This window comes from Culex pipiens, chromosome 3 (genome assembly GCF_016801865.2).
Source record: "Culex pipiens pallens isolate TS chromosome 3, TS_CPP_V2, whole genome shotgun sequence".
Classification (NCBI taxonomy): domain Eukaryota; kingdom Metazoa; phylum Arthropoda; class Insecta; order Diptera; family Culicidae; genus Culex; species Culex pipiens.
The window spans coordinates 80,478,575-80,502,332 of record NC_068939.1 but is presented as its reverse complement, the minus strand read 5'-3'; the positions used below and the strand labels follow the sequence as shown (position 1 = coordinate 80,502,332).

At 40.3% G+C, this 23,758-nt stretch overlaps 1 protein-coding gene across 7 annotated transcripts in view; it reads left to right on the top strand.

The window, feature by feature from the left end:
- LOC120414214 (axotactin) overlaps positions 1-23,758 on the top strand; it is a 105,981-nt gene that overhangs the window by 32,876 nt on the left and 49,347 nt on the right. For 6 of the 7 annotated variants that reach the window (XM_039575315.2, XM_039575313.2, XM_039575320.2 and 3 more), the window contains exons 2-4: positions 18,099-18,264; positions 18,362-18,553; positions 23,245-23,485. In XM_039575315.2, coding sequence (XP_039431249.1) covers positions 18,123-18,264; positions 18,362-18,553; positions 23,245-23,485 — 575 coding nt within the window. In that variant the 5' untranslated portion in view covers positions 18,099-18,122. Of the gene's footprint in view, positions 1-18,098; positions 18,265-18,361; positions 18,554-23,244; positions 23,486-23,758 lie in introns of those variants that run through there. The other variant, XM_039575317.2, reaches the window with a different exon arrangement.

Here is a 23,758-nt window from a genome sequence, read left to right as displayed (position 1 = left end):
TCGTACTTAATCACTATTTTTTTATAAAAATACTTAATATCGCTGTATAATCCCAAACATATAAAACATTTATTGTCCCTATTTTGGACCCTTCTTTATGCCTATTTTGAACCTACCTGATTGGTTGAAATTTCGAATCACGTGGCGAACTTTTTTGACGTACGGTTCAGCCCCAGCTCACAAATTCGGTCGACAAACATGCTAAATCATTGTGGTGGACCTAATGGGCAACTAGCAATTTGCGAAGAAAAAAATGCAGAGTGATATAATTATTGCTTTATTTCTAATTTAAGAGGGAAAAGTGAATTATTCTTGCCCACCAAAATGAAGACAATGAAAGTACGTATCATTCTCAAGTTGCAGATTTCAGCCAGATTTGGTGAAATGCACAATTTCGTTGGATTAAGTTTGGTAGACTCAAAATATTCACTAGACCTGAAATAGTGACAACTACCCTAATTTTTATTCTAAAAGGCTATATCTAAGAAGTCAACAGCAATGTCAAAAAATGAAAATTGTGGACTTTTTTTTGATTTTCCTCACAAATTTTGTTCAAGTCCCTTGCTATAAAACATTTTTAAATTCCAAAAAAAGGACATTTTTGAATGTTTTCATCTTAAAATGCATAAAAATTTAATAATTAAAATCATCATCAATTACAAATTTGTTTTTGCATCTAAAACTTAACTTTAACCCCGCCTTTAGACGGGCTTCGATCTAAAAAATCGCCAAAAATCAATTTTCCAACCAATTTTTGATCTTTCAAATGCATTGGAAAGAAGAACTCTTAAAATTTTAGAAAATATCAGGGTTGGAAGTTTAACTTGTTTAATGTGACTTTGCCAATGTTTTTAAAAATGTCATTTTTTTAAAGGTCAACTTTGGCTGTGTTTTTTAACCAACATTTCCTAAATTTTCAGTAAAAAGAAGTATGCAGCAATTTTTGTAGTGTTCCAGACTATGCCTCTACGCATTTTTTGCAATTTAAATGATGATGGTGCCATTCTATAGCAGAAAATGTGAAAAACATGCAAACAATTGAAAAAGTGACTGTAAAAACGTGAAAAAATTAGATAAGCAAAATGTAATTATATTAGGTGGTAGAATAGGCCAAATACTACCAATAACAAACATAAAGTAAACAAGATAAATGCAAATTAAAATACTAAAAATAAAACAAGAAAAACATAAAACAAGAGAAGTATAGTTTTTTGTAGAACAAAAGTTGCTCAAAAAGACCTCCTGATCCTGAACACGGGAAAAAAATATTTTCGAAAAAAAAAATTTGGGCTGTAGATGATTAAAGATTCATTGCCCTGTCTAACTCGGTGCGAGTCGGTCGTGTTTAGCGAGTCTCTTACACGCGAGTTTTTTGTGCGATTTTTCGGCGTCTTCGACGGCGATTTCCCGTTCCGGCGGTTGCAGGTGGTGCGGACCACGTTCCGGAAGAAGTGGACACGGCGACGGCGCAGAAGCGGCAGTTCCCCAAGGCAGCTTCCCGAGTTCCCGCTCCCGTGAGGCGGCAGCAGGAGAAGGCGGCGGCAGACGCAAACGAGCGGTGGTCGCAGGAGGCGGCCCCGGAGAGTCGACTGCAGTCGACGGACCAGTTTCCGGCCAGGCCAGGTCGGAGACAACCCCGGTGTTTGTGTGTGGCTGGCAGCAGGCAGCACAACAACAACAACAAGCGCGCGAAAACGAGCTTCCCGCGCATCCCGCTGCGGGCGGCAGCCAGTGCGGCCAGTTCGGCGGTGAGTGCGAAAGGCGAGTTTTTTGTTTGCTTTTATTTTTTTTTCTCATAGTTTTTTTTTTCCTGTTAGTTTTTTTTTCTCATTTCTTTTGCGTTATTTTAGTCTCATTATTTTTAGTTTTGATTAGTTTTCTTCCGTTTTTCCGCAATCATGGATCCGACCGAGTCGGAACATGAAGAATCTGAATTCGATTCAACCCTTGAGGATGATGAGGACGTGGAAATGGCGGACTCCGTTTTAGGAGTTCCTTCAAACACCACCAACAGGGACCTCTTCCTGAAGGATAAGGATGTTGGCGGTAAAGGGGGATCCTCGAACGGGTCTAAGACGAAGAAGCGAAAGCGTCCTAAATCAGTTCCGAATCCGGTTCCCCCTCAACCACCGATTCCTCCCTTGACTCCAGACCCGATTCCTCCCAATCCAGATCCAATTCCTCCCAATCCAGATCCAATTCCTCCTAAAACACCAGTGCCGAATCCGGATCCAAATCCCCCCCCGCCCCTGAATCCTCATTCTCAAAAACCGATTCCACGTCCTCGTCAGTATCAAGAGGGATCGCAAACGGAATGGGTGGTCTTCTTCCGGCCCAAACAGAAGCCGTTAAACTTTGTACAGATCACCAAGGATTTGCAGAAGCACTATCCTGGGGTGGTCGAATGTACCAAGCTGAACAAGAGCAAGCTTCGCGTGATCGTGAACTCCGCGGTGCAAGCGAATCAGATCGTAACTGATCTGCGGTTCAGCATTGAGTACCGTGTTTGGATTCCGGCCCACAAAGTCGAAATCGATGGCGTGGTGACCGATGACAGTCTGTCGCTTGTCGACCTCTCAAGGGCGGTTGGACGCTTCAAGAACCCTAAACTTCCAGCTGTGGAGGTACTCGAGTGCCGGCAACTGGGCAACGTCACCACCGAGGGTGGCCAGAAGAAGTTCATTCCTTCTGCCTCGTTCCGGGTGACTTTTGCAGGGTCAGCTCTGCCGGACTACATTGAGCTGTACAAGCTTCGGCTTCCAGTTCGATTGTACGTTCCGCGAGTGATGAGCTGCGAAAACTGCCAGCAGTTGGGACACACCAAGACCTACTGCAGCAACAAGAGCAAGTGCTCAAAGTGCGCCGGCCCCCACAAGGACGTGGATTGCCAAAAGCAGGCTGAAAAATGCCTGCTTTGTGGCGGGGAACCGCACAAAACTCGGCAGTGCCCAAAGTACAAGGAGCGCGAGGACAAGATGAAGCGATCCTTGAGGGAACGCTCCAAGAAGTCCTTCGCGGAAATCCTGATTCAGGTGACCCACCCCAATCGCTTCGCTCCTTTGGCGGACGAAGATTCGGGGGACGAAGATTCCGATGTGGAGGTCCTCTTCCAGAGAGACGAGGAAAGTGACTCTTCCGGGCCGAACCCGAAGCGCAACAAGGCTTCCAAGTCCAAAAAAGCCGCTGGCGGCAAGGGTAAGGAAAGTGACTCGTTGAACTTCGAGGAGGATTTTCCTTTCGGTCCGTCGGGTAAGCCCGCTCCGAAGCCGGTACCGAAGCCAGTTCCCAAGCCGCTGAAGCCCGTTCCCAAGCTGCCAAAGATCCCCCTGAAACCGGTTCCTCAACCGAATCCGATCACCGATGCCTTCAAAGGAGTCCTTCCTTTTTCCACAATCGTGGAATGGCTGTGCTCTTTTGTGAGTGAACCGACGCGTTTAATCATAAAGCGGTTTGAGCCTCTCGCTAGACACATCGGGAAACAGCTTGCTAGCACGATGCCCCTCTTGTCGTTCATTTCCTTTGATGGGTAATACACCAAAAACGAAAAACGGCATCTCCTTTCTACAATGGAATTGTAGAAGTTTAACCCCCAAGTTAAACGATTTTCAACAATTCGCATTCGAACGGGACTGTGATGTGTTTGCGCTGAGCGAAACGTTTCTTATCGGAGATGAGACGCCAGCTTTCCGGGGGTACAACATCATCACAGAGAGCAGGGCAGGACCAAATAGAGGTGGAGGCGTACTGATTGGGGTCAGGAAATGCCACACTTTTAGAAAGGTCACGCTCCCGAAGCTAGGAGGAATCGAAGCAGTCGCAGTACAGGCCAGGATCAGAGGACTGGACATTTGCATTGTGTCCGTCTACGTTCCCCCACAGGTGTCGTTAACTCGACAAAAGTTGTGGGGTATGCTTGAGCTGTTGCAGGCACCGCGACTGGTTCTGGGTGACTTTAATCTTCACAGCACCGAGTGGGGAAGTCACAAAACAGACCCTCAAGCATATCTGATTCATGAACTGTGCGACGACTTCCAGATGACCCTCCTAAACAGGGACAAGCAAGTTACGCGGATTGCAACTCCACCAACTCCAACCACGTCCGGTACGAAGGCGAGTGCCATCGACTTGTCGCTCTGTTCCAACAGTTTGGCAGTTCTCTGTGACTGGAACGTGCTCCAAGATCCTCGTGGCAGTGATCATTTGCCGATCGCTATTCTGGTTAGCCATGGCCCACAGCAATCGACAACGGTGGAGATGCCTTACGATCTGACGCGAAATATCGACTGGAAACAGTACGCGGAGGCAGTCTCTATTGGAGTTGAATTGCGAGCTGGGTTGGCACCGCTTGAAGAATATGCGTTTCTGGCTAATATGATCTATGACAGTGCGTTACAAGCTCAGACGAAACCTGTCCCGGGACCGTACATCCGAACGCGCCCTCCACTTCCCTGGTGGGACAAGGAGTGTACGGATCTCTCGGCGGCCAGGTCTGAAGCTTATGTGGACTTCTGCAAGTGTGGAATCCGAGCGAACTTCCAAAAGTACAGAGCTCTTGATCGCAGGTACAGTAATACTCTGAAGCGGAAGAAGCGAATGTACTGGCGGGAGTTCGTTGAAGGACTACCAGCAGATACGTCCATGAGCACTCTGTGGCGCGTTGCGAGGGCCATGCGTAGAGGTTCCGTTCCGAACGAGAGTGTGGAAAAATCGGACAAGTGGATATTGGATTTCGCCAAGAAGGTGTGCCCGGACTCGGTGCCGACACAACCATCATTCGACGTTGTTGATGGGAGCGATTCTAATCCTCCCTTCTCGATGGTAGAGCTCTCCATAGCACTATTGACGGGCAACAACACTGCTCCTGGTCCGGACAAGATCAAGTTCAGCTTGCTGAAGAATCTTCCGGACGTCGCCAAGCAGCGTCTGTTGAATCTGTTCAACACGTTGGTGGAGCAGAACATAATTCCACACGAATGGCGACAGGTCCGGGTGGTTGCCATTCAAAAGCCCGGTAAGCCGGCGTCCGACCACAACTCGTATCGTCCAATCAGCTTGCTGTCGTGTCTACGCAAGTTGCTGGAGAAGATGATCCTCGACCGCCTCGAACCATGGATGGAACGAGAGCACTTGCTGTCAGACACGCAGTATGGCTTCCGGAGAGGCAAGGGAACAAGCGACTGTCTAGCCTTGCTGGCCACAGGAATCGACATAGCCCGTGGTAAAAAACAGCAAATGGCTTCTGTCTTCCTAGACATCAAGGGTGCATTTGATTCAGTCTCCATCGAGGTGTTGGGAGTAAAGCTGCGGCGGAGCGGTCTCAATCCGACGATGTGCAACTTCCTCATCAACCTGTTGTCAGAAAAACACATGCACTTTGTGCAAGGTGATCTGGCAATCACCCGGATAAGTTACATGGGTTTGGCACAAGGCTCACGCCTAAGTCCATCCATGTATAACTTCTACGTCAGCGATATCGATGATTGCTTGACCGGAGACTGCTCCCTTATACAGTACGCAGATGACGCAGTGGTTTCAATCGCTGCCAAGAAGGAAGTCGATCTGCTAGAACCCTTGCAAGATACCCTGAACAACTTGGCCCATTGGGCAGTTGGAAAGGGTATTGAATTCTCTCCGGAGAAGACGGAACTGGTCGTTTTTACGGGGAAGCATGAACCGCCGCAGCTCAATCTTTCTCTCTCGGAAAAGACTATCGAGCAGTCGGACCACTTCATGTACATGGGTACCATCTTCGATCAAAAGGGAACATGGGGGAAGCACATTAACTACCTGAAGCAAAAGTGCCTGCAAAGAACTAATTTTCTGCGCAGCGTCTCTGGAAACCGGTGGGGTGCTCATCCTTCTGACCTGCTTCGACTGTACAAGACAACGATACTCTCGGTGCTGGAATATGGCAGTTTCTGCTTCCAAACAGCTGCGAAATCACGCTTGTTGGTTCTCCAGCGGATACAGTACCGAAGTCTTCGCATTGTCTTGGGATGCATGCACTCAACTCACAACATGACCCTCGAGGTCTTGGCGGGAGTGTTGCCTCTGCGAACTCGTTACTACGAACTGTCTTACCGGTTCCTGATCCGGTGTGATTACAGGAATAAACTGGTAATTGACAACTTTGAAACGTTGCTGAACCTTCACGTTGAGTCTCGGCGCATGCTTCTATATTATGACTTTATGTCATCGTGGGAATGGAGCCCGAGCACAACGGTACAGCGCACGCCTCCGTTAACCAGCAGCACCCTGATTGGCTTCGACACGTCCATGAAAGCCGATACTCGCGGTATCCCAAACCATCTTCTGCGGGGGGTTGTACCGTCGATCTTCGCATCAAAGTACAACCATGTTCCTCCAAACAACAGATTCTTCACCGATGGCTCCAAGCTCGACGGCTGTACGGGCTTCGGTGTTTATCATGAATCTTATCAGCTGTTCTTTAAGCTGAAGGACCCGAGTTCGGTTTACGTCGCAGAGTTAGCCGCAGTTTACTGCGCACTGCGAATCATCGAGACCATGCCACCTGATCACTACTTCATCTTCACCGATAGCTTTAGCTCTGTTGAGGCTATCCGGTCTCTGAAGCCGACCAGGGAGTCTGCGTTTTTCCTCACGGAAATACGCAAGACTTTAAACAACCTGGCGGCTCAGTCCTTCAGCATCACGGTGGTATGGGTCCGCGCTCATTGCTTGATTCCGGGTAATGAAAAAGCGGACTTGCTCGCCAAGAAGGGTGCTGAGAGTGGAGACATTTTTGAAAGGCCAATTAGCCTACAAGAATGCTACGGTTTTCCGAGGCAGCGTGCGCTTCAGGATTGGCAAAATCAATGGGACGACGACACCAAATGACGTTGGATGTATTCCATACGACCTAAGGTGCAAAGAAAAGCCTGGTTCAAGGGAATGGACTTGACGCGTGGATTCATCAGAACGATGTCCCGCCTTATGTCGAACCATTACTCGTCCAAGGCTCATCTTTACCGTATCAACATGAGTGATACGAACTTATGCGACTGTGGGCAGGGTTATCAGGACATCGACCATCTCGTATGGGCGTGTCCAGATCACCATGTTCACAGAATTAAGTTGAAAGATACCCTCAGGGCCCGAGGAAGACCACCAGAAATTCCGATGCGAGACGCGTTATCTCAACTAGACCTTGATGTTCTCTATCCGATCTATCAGTTCCTCTTAGATTCCAAAATATCTATTTAGTTTTTCTTCCAGTTAGTTTTCCTTCAGTTAGTTTTCCTTCTGTTAGTATAACTCGCCTTCGCACAAAGCCGTCGTTTCTGGTTGCACCGGAAGCAAAGCAAGAACGCCCCAGCAGCTGGACACCGAGTTGCGGCTGAGGACAAAACGCAAAGGCCAGCAGAGCCAACCAAGACCCCTACACAATCCCCCTTCCCTTCCCTCGCCTTGTCTTTAACATCAATTCCTTCCCTACTAACCCCGAGTAGGCCGCGGGTAATCGGCTCCCCTCCCACTAACATTTACACACAAGATCCTCTGTAATTATTAAGTCAAATGTAAATACAAAAGCCGACTCGGTCCTAACCAGGTCCCAGTACCGAAAAGGACCTAATAAAAAATAATTTTATGAAAAAAAAAAAAAAAAAAATGATTAAAGATTTATTTTTCCATATTCATGTTTTTTTTTAATTTTACAGTTATACAGATATAAAAAAATTTCAGAATTTTTTTTAAAATATGTAGATTGAGCATTTCAGTTTAAGTTTAAAAAAAAGTTATATAAAAAATGTCAAGATTTTTTTCATGTGCTTTTTTCTCAGAAAATGTCTAGTTATAACCTACAATATTGCAGAAGACACCAAATCAATCAGAAAATCCCTTCTCAAGATAGATTTCGAATATTCACATGCCCATTCTGTAAAACCAGCCATCAAATTGGAATGGAAACCCCAATAATGCAAAATGGCTTTGTTGGACAAAGAAAATGCATGAACAAAGTTTCATCTGAAATAAAAATTTCATATTCAAATTATTAAATAAATGCGAAATTTTACATACTAACACAACATTTTTTTATTCAGTTCTTGGCCACATTTTTTAAATCGATCCAAGAAAGAAACAATTTTAATTGATTATGAATGATGGTTTCTAATTTATTCAATGTCTATCTCAATATGGTCACATGTTTATTGCTAAGCCCTTTCAAAACATTGATATTTGCAACAAAGCCTTATTTTTGATAGCCTGTGACTTTTCAAAGGTCTTTAAAAATAAAAATTTAATAACGTTTTTAAGGCCAGGCCAATTTCAAATTTCAACATGATCAAAATCGTATGTCGCGGTTTGGCTTTCCGAGGCTTTTTTATGTTTGACCTTGAACAAAAAACTAGAGCACTCTATATAAACACGTTCACAGTTTTCGTCTGACAGCCGAAGACAGCGGTTGTTTTTTTCTGCTATTTTCGTGCTTAACGGATGGAGGTGGAAGAATCCTCCGATGGGGACGAGTTTCGTTCCGTAAACGGAACGCGGAAGCGGAAGAAGACCAGCGACGGAGCCGTTGTCGGGAATGACCAAGAGGAGAATCTTCTCAACAACAACAAGTTCAGTCCGCTGGCGGAGAACAAAAACAACAATGGTAACCCAGCCGGCAGGAACTGCTTGCAGCTGGGTCAAGGAACCAGGAGCTGCCACCTGAAGGGGAGGTACAACAACTGTGGGGGTCCCCACAAGATGGACGAATGCAAAGTCCAAGAAGCCGAGCCAAAGCGGTGTGCCAACTGCTCTGGAGCCCACGTGCGGATTTCATCCAGCGGCGACAGCAGGCGTCAAAACCAAAGTCGCCGGTACGGAAGGCGGAGAAGCAGAGCCCAGCAGTTCCGGCGTTCACGCCGGCCGAGTTCCCTCCGCTGCCGGGAGCAGTTCCAGATGGAAAATTATAGGATCGCCCTCGACCCGCAGGAAGCAGTGGCTCCCGAGACGGTGGAGCCACGGAGGAGGAAGCCGGGGAGGTGCTTTACAGTTTGGCTGAGCTGTGGGGCATTTTCATCGGCAGGTTCAAGACTTGCAAGACCCGCTTGGACCAAGTAACCCTCGTCAGTTACATGATCTCGAAGTACGGAGTTTAAGGAGTTATTTTTGTTATTTTTATATTATTATTAGTTGTTTACCGATCCTCGGTCCTAACCTGGTCACATCACCTAAAAGGACCTAATAAAAATAAGTTAAGAATAAAAAAACAAACACGTTCTGTTTGGCTAATAATTTTGTTGAATTTGGTTGCCGGAGTCACGTTTTATAATTAATTCCAATTTTAATATTTAATATTAAAATTATTAAAATGACGCCATATTGTGAAATTCACTATTATCCAGCATGTATGTACTGTACTTGTGACTAAACGTTTTCTGACTAAATTCCCTTTGTCGTACTAGCAGCAAGTGTGTCAAGATAGCACGAATTTGTAGATTTGTAAAGCTAAACAGAACAAAAAATGAGAAGCATTGAAAGATCTTAGCGTTATTTATGTCATTTTTTGAAAGCATCATGAGACAAGATATCACGCCAGTGACCTATTTGGTGATTGGAAGCTGCCACTCTCTCCCCATGTAGACGGATGATGCCGGCGAGAGAGTGATTCTATCGACATCATGTACTACACACTTGACGCACACACACACACAGCAGGCAAAGGCAAACAAATTTCACTAGACAACATTATTACGGTGCCTGCCTGCCCAGGTCCACTTGTCCCCGGTCCCGGGTCCAAACCTGTCAAATCGTTGTGCCGTTGTTGTTGTCAAATATGTGGTTCCAGCTCAGATCCGTTGTCGGTCGGTTGTTCCGACAAAACCTGGCCCACCCTCCCCGGATAGGTAGTGCTGGTGACAATACACATTATCACTGATGACGATGATGGTGGTGGTGTGTTTCGCTTCGATATGGTTGGATTGGAACGCAAATTTGCATACCCTGCTACTAGTGGCGTTGGTAGGCATTGTACACACTACTGAATAAGTATTATTAGTGACGTGTTTGTGAAAATAAGTGCGAAAGCAAACCAATTCACAATTGGAGGGAAATTTGAATGGAAATGCGTTGGAAAGGTTATTTGATTGAAAGTAACTAACCAAAAAAAATTGCCATAAAATTCAACTGTGAAACAGTTCTAATATTTTTGAAGTGCAAGCTTTTTGACATTCCGAGAATAACGCGTCTTAATGTTTGACCTTAAATAAACAAAAATAAGAGCACGCAATGTAAACAACAATACACACGATTTGTTTGACTGACCCAAAGTCCGAAGGTTGTAATAAAAGTTGTAATTACAAATGTTTACAGTAGTCGGGCATGCACGTGTGACAAACGCGTTCTGACCTAAAATCCCTATGGCCAGTTGTCGCAATTAAAGCAATTTTCAGGGTGTGTCAAGAGGGCACGGCAAGATTGAAACTTCTTTTATATGAAGAGTGACAACAATGTACGGAATTTTGTTGAATATCTCAGTTAAGAAATCAAGTTTTTGGGATCTGTGAAGACTTTTTTGTTTTGTAAGAATATTTAATACAAACATAAAGATTCAAAACCACACCGACACCGCGTCATCTTTTCGTAATCCCAGCTCTAATCCAATATTTACCCGCACACTTGCCGTATCATTAATAATTCACAGGGCAAATAAATTAGCTCACACTTGGCGCGGGAAAAAGCTCCACCGCCGCCAACCAGAAGCTGCTCTGGGCGTTACGTACGTAGTTCACCTTGTTTGAGTGTAGCAAACAACAGCCATGTGTATGAACACCACCGCGTGAAAATTACTTCACTTTTTATTTTCCCTCTTATCAACCCAACACCCACCCACAAGTGAGTTCCACGCGCCACCCCGTGACATAAATCGGCGACAATCGCGGTAATAAAGTAGAGCTCACAACTCGCTGAACAAGTTCAACCGGGTTTAATTTACTTGACATGAAGTTCTTGTTTGCCCTGGAAGTATACTTAAATTTATGCATTTTTGAAATATGTGCTTTATTTTACTACAAAATCATATGTTTTTTAAAAGCAACGATATTAAAGTATTACAACAACTGCTAATAATGTTTCAGAGATGGCGAAAAAGATTCCACTTGGTGCAGGTGGGATTTGAACCCACAACTGATCAACGGTACTGATCCGCGTTACCAATTATGCTACTGCGACCGGTGACAAATTTGTTGTCTATTGGTGTACAGCACAATCGAATGTCGCGTATTGGATTTCAAAGCTTTCCCATACCAATTGTTTCTCTTTCTATCCTTCTCTTCCACACTACCGTCGTTGCTATTGTATCTCAAATTCTCGCTGAGAAGAGTCTATTTATAGAACTAACTTTGTATTCTACCCCTTCGACAGGAGGACATAGGGGTAGAATACAAAGTTAGTTCTATAAATAGACTCTTCTCAGCGAGAATTTGAGATACAATAGCAACGACGGTAGTGTGGAAGAGAAGGATAGAAAGAGAAACAATTGGTATGGGAAAGCTTTGAAATCCAATACGCGACATTCGATTGTGCTGTACACCAATAGACAACAAATTTGTCACCGGTCGCAGTAGCATAATTGGTAACGCGGATCAGTACCGTTGATCAGTTGTGGGTTCAAATCCCACCTGCACCAAGTGGAATCTTTTTCGCCATCTCTGAAACATTATTAGCAGTTGTTGTAATACTTTAATATCGTTGCTTTTAAAAAACAAATAATATACATTGGCGCTTACACAGCCAAATAAAAACGGTACATTACAAAATCATATTAAAAATATTAATCATATTAAAAAGATAAAATAAAAACTTGACGATAAGATATTTAAAACTAATAATATATTTAATAGGGCTTTTACGGATTAAATAATCTTATTAATAAATGATGGACAAAACAACAACATGCAAACAAAGGAAAATACCTGTAAAATGAAAACACACAAAAACAGTTTTCATTAAAAGAAAATTATTGGAATAAGAGAAATATAATACTGAATCAAAAATAAATCATCCCAAAATAATGCGATTAGAAAAGACAAAACGCCAGATCAAGTTGAGCTCATTTGATCAGACAAACATCGACCTATCATGCGTCTCCACGTTACTGACCTTGCCTAATTGAGCTTAATTTAACGTTCCGTACAGGCAATCAACGTGTGTGTGTCACACCGCAAATATCAGTTCAGTAGTGAACTCACGCGATCCGCAAGGGGATGGCCCACATATCTCTCGCTGGACATTTCGACGGCAACACGGTGGCGGGCATCCAATTTGTTGACTCACTGACCATTAAGGGAGACCCGGCTAGCACCGGTATAGGGACTAGGCCACCGCACACGCCCCCAGTTCCCAGTGGTATTACCGGTTAGGGGAGAGGGTCGAAGATTTGACTTGAATCATGTTTTCATCATCATGAACAACAACAACTACTACAAAAATTTAAATAAAACTTAAATCTATCAAAATTTGACCAATCACCCCTAACGCATTTCCCACATTACGAGGGTTGGGTGTGATCCACAATCTGTGTTGGAAAATGTGCTGAACTGCAACGACGATGACGACGATGAAAATGGTTCTCTTGCGGTGGTAAGGAGTGTCGTCCCCGAGAGAACAATAGGGGAAAGTGGGGCAAGTGTAACAAGCTAAGGAAATGCTCGTTATAACCCATTAAAAACGTTAAAAAATCTGTCGGATTTTTTAGAATCATCTTATTCCAGGTCTTGACTGAGACTTTGATAGAAAAAGTTTTTAAAAAAATCTGTTTTTTAATGTAAAAAATTGATTTTAAAATTTTTGATTTTTCGTACGTTCTACTCAACTAGTGGGGCAAGACGAACAACCCGTTGGGGCAAGAGGAACAATGCATTAAAAAACATGCTTATTTACCAACAATTGAACTATTATCACTTAGATACATCAGATTAGAATGTACTTGAAACGTTTCTTTCATTTTTAGATTAAAAAATAATATTTTACTAAAAATTTGACCGTTTTTACGAAAAAAAAAAAGTTACTTAGATGATAAATAGTAAATTTCATGACATTATTATATCGTGTATGGACAATTTTTTAAACAATTGTTACTCAGTTTTTAAGAACTTTTATATATTTATTTCCCAATAAAATATGTTGTTGCAGCAATTCGTAATTTTTTCCATACTTAAAATCCATATGGTACACTTGCCCCACCTGAACAAGATTTTTTAAAAGCTCTCAACAAAAATAACCAAAAGTTAAATCCTACTTTATAATAGGTGCAAGTCATTGGTAGGGACACTACTGACCTAGGAAAAATAGCATTTTGAAAAAATGAGCCTTAAAACGAACCCTAAGCCTTATTTTGTACTTTCCAAATATTATAATGAAACAAAGGTATTGAAAAAAACTTCATTCAATCTTATGCCCCGTGGCGTTTACGTCGTTTTGGCGGTAATGTGGTAGTAGAATCCAGCTAATTGCATTGCTAGCAACAATTCCTCATACTGGAAATAATCAAAATTGTAAAAAATACGGCCTTACGAGCGATTGTTACTCTTGCCCCATATGGTCGTCTTGCCCCACCTTCCCCTAAACAAAATCAAATTAAAACGCAACGAATCGTGTGTGTGGTCAGGGGACAGCAGAACCCGTGGTGGCATTTTGAATGAAGGTCATGTTCTAATCAAGTTCAAACATTGCTAGCTTATAGAAAGATACGATAGTATACCTCAGAGGTCGAAAACGTGGTGCAAGAAATTAGTTTTTTTACAAGTAATATTAATATTTTTCAAATTCCTGAATCATTTTTTCTTGAAGCTTAGTTTTGAAAACAGAATAAAAACTTTTTCTTGATTTCCAAATTTACTTCTGGTCCAATATTAGAAGAATCAGACAACATAATGGCTTGAAATTTTTGGATGATGAAAAACAATTTTTAAATTATTTTATCGAAAATAACGTGTGACAAATCTTAAAATTGACAAAGTTTGATTTTAATGGAAATGTTATTGATGTATAACATGTTCCAAGGACAGACGCCCTTCTTCACATAAATGCCCCATACGCAAAAACTGCATACCGTCATCAGGAGTGACATTGGGTCTGAGAGGTGGATTGGGTCATACAAAAAATTCAGAAATTGGGCACTCAATCTCACCCCAGACCCATTGTCAACCCTGATGACGGTACTTTTGATTTTACTAAAAGGGCACACGATTTTGAACCAAACTGCATTAATAACTCATAAAGATGAAAATGCTTATGGGACATTTATGCGAACAGGGAAATTTGCATGGAAAAAAAATCAAAATGTATGAAGAAAACCAACCTATTTCAATTTTTACTTGTGGAACCCGTATGGTCATCCGATCCTAACAATTTCTTGAATGTAGGATCTTTATTTTTTTGATATTTCATGCATTTAGCCTCAATTTATGTTCAAATTCCATGCACCTACATTAAAAATTCGAGAATCAAATGGTACCACCACGAAAAAGTATTCGTTTGTTAATTGAAACAGCTCATCCCATTGAGTGGCTGATATTGGAAAATGACCAAATTAAGTTCATCGAAGCTTGGTGGTCGATACGGCAACGATGCGGATGCTAAATGTCAAAGTTCTTGGTTTCGATTCTCGATATCAGCACTCTTTTACAGGTGAACTTTTTTGAAAATGTTGTTGTTGATTTTATTAACGTGACTTTAACCTAATTTTTGAAAATAAACTCATAAATAAAGCGCTCTTGCCAATCTCGGGATTTATCCTCTTTTTTCATTATTTTTGATTTGTCGATGTTATACACTCATAAATATAGTCGAAATGGGTGGAAGGATTGTTTTAAATAAATTCAAATGTTTTAAAAATTTTTTAGATGTTTCGAAACTTCAACAATTTGAAATAATATAAAAATATAGATTTGCATTTTTTCTGTTATAAATTCGTTATATCTTCTGAAAAAAAAACAAACATCTGATCCTGATTTCTTATCGTTATTATGTGTGCTATAAAAAGATATGTTGTTTCTCAAGATAGTACACAAACGACGATATAACGCCAAATTCACATCAAACTAGCAGGATCCAAATGAAAAGTGCTTCGATTGGCTAAAACTTTTTTTTTGAGATTATTTTAATTCTATCTTGTTTTTTTGTTTTCTTATTCGAATGAAACTTTGTCCATGCATTCTCTGTGTCAAAAGTAGCCAATCAGAATCATTAAATTGTCCACACAAGGTCAGGTACGTTAGGGCTTTATAAGAAAAAAAATCAGGAACACGAAAATAATTCAAATGATTTGATATTACTTCACACTTTTTGAGATGCGTATTTTTTTACTTTCGAGATTTTTTGAAATGTTTTGCATGACAAAAAAGGCCACTTTTGCGCTAGAGTTTAAAATGGTGCAAAGTCTGGCCCCAGAGCTTCTGGAAAAAAAAGAAAAATTCGAAACATTGTTGAACAAAATTGTATGATGAAAAGTCAAATTTTCAGCATTTAAAACATTTTCAAAAATGGTAAATAATCATTAACAGGATTCTGAGATTTATTTTATTTAAAAAAAACTAAAGGATTTCGGTACATTAATCGATTTTAAGTTTTTGTTCCTCAGAAATAATCGTATCGAATAGTGAGAGTGGAAAAAATCAAATTTTAACTTATCTTTTGTAGAACAAGACGCAAAAAAAAAGAATTCATCAACACAGAACACATTCAATAATATGTTTTAATTAAGCCTAAAATTGCATCATTTTCATGCTATCTTGTCACACGGGCATTTTGGGTCAAATTGAGTTAAGAACGCCATTTTGTGCAGCTCCCCAAAATTGGATTTCAACCCTGAGATATTCAACAAATACAAAAAAAAATCCGTGCATTGTTTGCACTCTTCATATGGAAAAAGTTTCAACCCTGTCGTGCTATCTTGACACACCCTGAAAGTCGCGGTAACTGCGACAACTTTCCACATGGATTTCAGATCAGAACGCGTTTGACACACGTCCTTGCTCGAGTACCGTAAACATTCGTAATTACAACTCGGGTCTCCTGCAACCAAATTCACTCAAACAATGCAAAGAATGGTCCGCCAAACAAATCTGGAGTTTTCTTTTTTTGTATTTTTTTTTTTTGAATAGGTCCAATAAACCAAATTTCCAGTTTTTGCTTTTTGGGTGTTTTTGAAACGGCCTTGAATCAGAGGTATCAAAGAACACCCAAAAAGCAAACACTGAAAATTTGGTTTATTGGACCTTTTAAAAAAAACTCCAGAAATCTTTTTTATTATTGTTTACATTGCCTGCGCTTTTTTTTTTTTATGCAAGGTCAAACATTAAAACTCGTTTTCCGGAACGTCAAAAGCGACGTGCGACTAGATAACACGACAATGTCGATTCGATAATTTTTGTTTACACTTATTCCAATCTAGAACTGAATTAGGTTGGTTATTTTATGTTATTTAAACTAGAAAATATTTTATTCAATGCAAAATCGAGATTTTTTACATTTTTGCCAAAAACTAACCACTGAATTTTGAAGTAACAATAGAGTGGTGCTCAAGAGTATCCATGGGTGTTATGGGGTTAAGGTGATAGAAGGTGTCCTTCACTTTTGAGGCAATTACTGTTAATGATGGTTCTGAAATCAGAGTCCAGAAATAGTAAATTGAAATGAAAAAAAAAATCACGATATGTAAATCGCTTCTACAAACAACACAAAGATACCCATTTTTGGATTGATACATTCTGAATCAAGATTTGAATATTCTTCTAAATCAGACATGGCTGCCAAATGGCCGATCGGAAATTATGCCTTCCAGAGCCTTAATTAAGCTTTAAACGACTGGATTTATCGCTGCCCTTTATGAAATTGATTAAGAAAAATATTTTTATTTAATTATTCCTGGGAAATATTTTACTATCCTTAGTGATACCAATCGGCTAACTGTCCGTAATCCATGATCCTCCCCATCGAAATCCGATTTCCATTTACATCAGAAGTCACAGAGCCAGTGCCCACACCGAAAAAGTCGTTTACATTACCATCTCCGCCCCGCAAGTCTCGATTCCCCAAAACATCCATTACCTCACCGGTGAAGATGGGTATAAGCTTTCTTTTCGCCGAAATTCCCACAAATGGGCCACTCCATACCATGTTTTTCTCACCAGTCCTGCCCATGAAAAGCCGCTTTTTGCCCCATTCGATTTCGTTTCGATTGCAATAAATCCACAACACAAGTGCCATGTTTTTCCTCGCAGTACGTGAGGGGGGGGACCCGAGCAACAACAAGACAAGAGCCAATTCGAATTGTCTTGCCAGAGGGTGTGGTGCGGTACGTGGCCTGTCTGAGCTGTCTTTGGGACGATAGGCTCAGCAGTGTACACGACTTCCGGAAAATTGTCTGCTGCGAGGGGAGGTGGGCGAAGCGAAGCGCTTTGGCGAGACACGGTCAAAGAGTCAGAAGCAATAAATCTGTGCCCGGATCGAATTCTGGCTCTATGTTGGACTCTTATGGGAAGAAATATTTCGACACCGGAATTCGAAGGAATTATAATTGATTTATTTGCTGGGGTCCAACTGTCTGTGTTTTTCTTCAAGGTTCTTCCTTATTTTCCCGCCCAGAACTTCGAGTGAAACAGACAGTAAGAACCGAGCGCGATACGAGCCGGAAAATTTCAGCTTTTAGATTTCGATAAAGTTAATCTAAAAGCAGTCGACGACGTGACCAAACTGTGGAACAGGTGTCGCGTCAGCGGCGTGGAGTGAGGCACTTTGAGAACAACTCTGTGCATTGACAGCCAGAAGCTGTCCGCCGGAGATACCGACAGCAAGCCTGGTTGAAATGGTGTTGTAACACGTGCCGTGAATCGGTTTTCTCGGGAGGAGGGGAGGAACTGAACTCGGACTCGAAAGATTGGCAGACGTTCTGGAGAGGCCAATGTCACACAGTTGTTGTTTGTTGGAAAGGTCGTTTCCGGGGTGTCGAAGATTAAATGTTATGGCACAGTTGATTGAAATTTGGGCAAATAAGAACTTCTTTCTGTATTGTGATTGCTGGATTTTGTCATATATGGCATTTCGTGTAGAACCTAGTTTAAATTTGTTTTTCATTTTCTTTCCAGGAACCTCCTCCACCGTGGCGAATAATGCACCATAACCATGCCGGGGCCATCATCTACAAAGCCATCGTCGCCGTCGTCTGCATCACCGAGTGCCTGTGCCTGCTTCTCCCGGAGGCATCGGCCATCCCGACCAACCTGGAACCGGCCAAGGATGGAATAGTGTACCGTATGAAGTTTTCAGTATTACTCATTTTTTTATAACCTTCATTTGATTTCTAAGCAGAGTTTCCCATAAATAAAACTTCATTTCATCCATCCCACAGAGCCGAAGAACAAAACGGAGAAATGCACCGGGCCGGGACTGCCGGGACCGTGCCAGGGCTTCGGGGACCGGTACCGGTACGACCAGACGATCAACAACTGCACCGTCTTCATCTGGGGTGGCTGCGGGGGCAATCTGCAGAACAACTTTGAAACGTACGAGCAGTGCATGCAACAGTGCACTAATGAGACACGTGAGTACAGTCGGGCCTGCACCTGACGCAATGCTATATATGTACGTGGAAGAGTGGGACTCAGAGCTCATGGACGTGGTTAAAGCTGGAATGTGCGATAGATGGAACAACAGATAGTTCATCTTAGGCAATTGATAAATATTCACTTAAGAGCAATTCCAGCTCTAATCAGGAATTTTTCTGGCAATTTTGTACCCGACCCTCTCCGATTTCAATGAAACTTTGTAGACATGTTATCCTAGGCTTACATAAGCCATTTTTATGTATATGGAGCCAGTTGCACTCGAGAATGACATTCAAAAAGGGCATATGTTATTTAAATATTTAAGGATTTTTTAATTGGGTGATTTTCTACCAGCTCACACGAAATCGGGAAAAGTTGCCGCGACCCCTCTTCGATTTGCGTGAAATTTTGTCCTAAGGGGTAACTTTTGTCCCTGATCACGAATCCGAGGTCCGTTTTTTTGATATCTCGTGACGGAGGGGCGGTACGACCCCTTCAATATTTGAGCATGCGAAAAAAGAGGTGTTTTTCAATAATTTGCAGCCTGCAACGGTGATGAGATAGAAATTTGGTGTCAAAGGGACTTTTATGTAAAATTAGACGCCCGATTTAATGGCGTACTCAGAATTCCGAAAAAAGTATTTTTCATCGAAAAAACACTTAAAAAGTTTTAAAAAATCTCCCATTTTCCGTTACTTGACTGTAAACATTTTTGGAACATGTCATTTCATGGGAAATTTATTGTACTTTTCGAATCTACATTGACCCAGAAGGGTAATTATTTCATTTAGAACAAAATTTTTCATTTTAAAAATTCGTGTTTTTTCTAACTTTGCAGGGTTATTTTTTAAAGTGTAACAATGTTCTACAAAGTTGTAGAGCAGACAATTACAAACAAATTGGCATATAAACATAACGAGTTATTGCGACTTTACGAAAAAAATGTTTTGAAAAAGTTACTTTTTGCGTTTCTCTTTGTTTCGTCGTCCTTGTCTGTCGCGGGTGACGATTAACGGCCATGATTAGGGCTAGTGATTTTTCGCGATTTCACGGAAGCCGCGTAATCCGTAAAATTCGCCCCTGGTCGTGAAATTTGGGAAATACCGTGATATGCCACCAAGTTTGAAATATTCACTTGAGTAATCGCTACTCAGTGCATTCAAGCCTTATTTTTTTATTTCAAACATTTTAAAAGATTTTTAACAAGCATTTTGAAAGCAGTTGACTAATTAAAAAGTGTTTCATATCAAATCTACAACTATTTTTTGAAGATATCGTTCCTTAGAATAATCAACAAAATGCAGATAGTTTCTTTATTCCACAAAATTCCAAAAAGATTTAAAAAAAAATTAATCAACACTTTTTTGAAAGAAAACGCAAAAAATAGCTTTTTTATTTTTAAATTTTTGTTGAAATTAAATTCTAATTAACTTTAATTATAACGATATTAAACAACGATCAACAAATTGCATTTAAATGTTTTGAAAATAATTTATGTGTATTAATTCAATTGATTAGTAAAATAACACAAATTGAAAAAAATATTTGTTATTTGTTTTGCAATATATTATATTTTTCTTGAATTATCAATAAATGCAATAACTGCTTTTAATGAAGTTTTTCCTGATATTTATTAAAATACTAAAATTTCCCTATTGCTGAAATTAGGGAAAGCAAAAAAAATCTTTATTGCACTTATTTTAATGATTCTAGTGTTGATGAATAAGAGGATCAGGCCTTGCTTCGTTTTGGGGGTATTTAATCAAATAAATTTTATAAAATCTCTATAAAATTATAACAGTTGAAAAATAAATTCTTGACTTTTTTTAATTATGCCCTAGAACAAATGATAACATTGAGTGTATCCCTTCAACACCTTTATCACTGTTCATTGGAGTAAGCGGGATACACTCAATGTTTACATTTCCAGAGCTTTTTTGAAAAGGACCAATAAACTATTGTCTTTCATATGTTTATAGGACCAGATAAAAAAAAACTCTAGATTTGTTTGTAAGACCTTATAAAAATATTTAGAATTCAACTGACGGAGATTCTTCAAAATTTCCCAAGATTAATCCAATAATCCTTTTTTTTTCAAATTAATAATTTGTGTCAGGGGTTTTATTTTATATCTAAAACTACTGCTAACTTTTAAGACACTTTTTCAAAACTTTTTTTCGTAAAATTGCAATAACTCGTGATGTTTACAAACAAACCCCTCATGTTTATATATCATTTTTTTGTGATTGTCTGCTCAACAACTTTGTGGAGTGTTGTTACACTCTAAAAAATAACCCTGCAAAGTTAGAAAAAACACGAAATTTTAAAACGAAAAATGTTGTTCTACATGATAAAATTACCCTTCTGGGTTAATGTAGATTCGAAAAGCACATTAAATTTCCCTTAAAAAGACATGTTTTAAAAATTTCAACAGTTGAATAACGGAAAATGGCAGAGTTTTTCAAACTTTTTAAGTGTTTTTTTCGACGAAAAATACGTTTTCTGAATTTTTAGTACACCATCAAATCGAACGTCCAATTTTACATAAAAGTCCCTTTGACACCAAATTTTCATCTCAACGCCGTTTCTGGCTGCAAATTATTGAAAAACACCTCTTTTTTCACATGTTCAAAAATGAAAGGGGTCGTACCACCCCTTCGTCACCAGATATGAAAAAAACGGACCTCGGATTCGTGATCAGGGAAAAATGTTACCCCTTAGGACAAAGTTTCACGCAAATCGAAGAGGGGTCGGAGCAACTGCTGTGTGAGTTGGCGGAGAATTACCCCAATAAGAAATGTTTATAAAAACGAAAACATGACTTATTAATTTGTATGAAACCAAAAAGTGTCAAAATTTCGCTAAAAGACGGAGATGAAATATTGAAAAAATGCGTTTTGTAATTTAATAGGCATTCAACTAAAATGGGATCGTAGAACTCGAATTTGATATTAAAAACAAGAAAGTTAAAAAATGAGAAAAAAAATGTTTTCGTGATTCGATTATCCGAAATCCCATACAAACCTTCGGATAATCGAACTTCGGATAATTGAGGCTTCGAATAATCGAGTCTGGACTGTATATTAAACTACTTTTTATCAAAATGTTGTATTAACTAATTGATGTATTTTTAACATTTTTATCATTTAAATCTTTTAATACTCCTTAGGTTTAACCCTCTACTGCCAAATTTTTTTCGATTTTTTTTATTTTTCCCGTGTTCAGGAGCAACTTTTGTTCTACGAAAAACTTTACTTCTCTTGTTTTATGTTTTTCTTGTTTCATTTTTAGTATTTTCATTTGCATTTATCTTGTTTAGTTTATGTTTGTTTTTGGTAGTATTTGGCCTACTCTACCACCTCCTATCATTACATTTTGCCTATCTAATTTTTTCATGTTTTTACAGTAACTTTTTCAATTTTTTGCATGTTTTTCACATTTTCTGCTATACAATGGAACCATTATCATTTAAATTGTAAATAAATGCGTAGAGGCATAGTCTGGGGCACTAGAAAAATTACTGCATACTTCTTTTTACTTAAAATATAGGAAATGTTATTAAAAAACACAGCCAAAGTTGACCCCTAAAAAAATGACATTTTTTAAAACATTGGCAAAGTCACATAAAACAAGTCAAACTTCCAACCCTAAAATTTTCCAAAATTTTAAAAGTTTCTCTTTCCAATGCTTCTTGAAGATCAAAAATTGGTTGAAAAATGGATTTTTGGCGATTTTTTAAATCGAAGCCCGTCTAGAGGCGGGGTTGGGTTGTAGAGGGTTAAGACACTTTTTCAAAACTTTTTTTTTGTAAAATTGCAATAACTTGTGATGTTTACAAACAAATCCCTTATGTATATATATCATTTTTTTGTGATTGTCTGCTCAACAACTTTGTGGAGTATTGTTACACTCTAAAAAATAACCCTGCAAAGTTAGAAAAAAAACACGAAATTTTAAAACGAAAAATGTTGTTCTAAATGATAAAATGACCCTTCTGGGTTAATGAAGATTTGAAAAGTACATTAAATTTTCCTTAAAAAGACATGTTTCAAAAATTTTAACAGTTGAGTAACGGAAAATGGCAGAGTTTTTAAAACTTTTAAAGTGTTTTTTTTTCGACGAAAAATACGTTTTTGAAAAATTTTTAGTACACCATCAAATCGGGCGTCCAATTTTACATAAAAGTCCCTTTGACACCAAATTTTCATCTCATTGCCGTTTCTGGCTGCAAATTATTGGAAAACATCTCTTTTTTCGCATGTTCAAAAATGAAAGGGGTCGTACCACCCCTCCGTCACGAGATATCAAAAAAACGGACCTCGGATTAAAAAGAAAATTAAAAAATAAGAAAAAAAATGTTTTCTTGATTCGGATATCCGAAATCCCATACAAACCTTCGGATAATCGAGGCTTCAGATAATCGAGTCTGGACTGAATATTGAACTACCTTTTATCAAAATGTTGTATCAACTCGTCTTCGTCAACTTCGTCGTCGATAAAAAGCTTTATTTGAAAAAGCACTAAATGATGCTAAAGCAAGGAAAAACTAAAGTCCAGCTTTGCGTCTCACCCTCCTGCGTACATGTAGCTTTGTAACATTGCTGTTTGATCTACCGACTAAGCTAGTCCACCAACAGCACCAGTACATTACAACTTCACCTAATCCTTATCTTCCCCACCCTTCCAGAAACCCAACCCCCGGTGCCACAGCTGACGCTCACGTCCAGCCCCTCGCCGAGCACGACCCCACCCCAGGAGAGCATCACGCAGCAGTTCTCGTCGGTCAGCACGGTGTCACCGGTGCCGGACGAGCTGCGGGGGTCCGAGCTCACGTTCAAGGAAACGGGCTACGAGAAAACGTTCATGTTTGCCAAGAACAACACGTTCATCCAGATGGACGGCGACACCATCCAAACGTTTCAGCTAAGGTAAATTTACGGTTTAGTCGACTGACCTCGGCTATAGATGGTGCTGATGTCGGACTGTGTATAGTGGGTTGCATAATGTAGGGAGCTAAGTCAATTAAACGCACATTTGCGATGCAAATCCGGTGCGCGCGTGTGGGTGTTGTGTTAACTCCGCGTTCATCACTAATTTTGTGCCGGCGGTCAATATTATTCGAGGCGCTTTGGAAAAGCGATTATGAATAGCTAATGTTGATACTTAAGTGGCTATTGTTCCATGTTGAAACTACAAAAGCA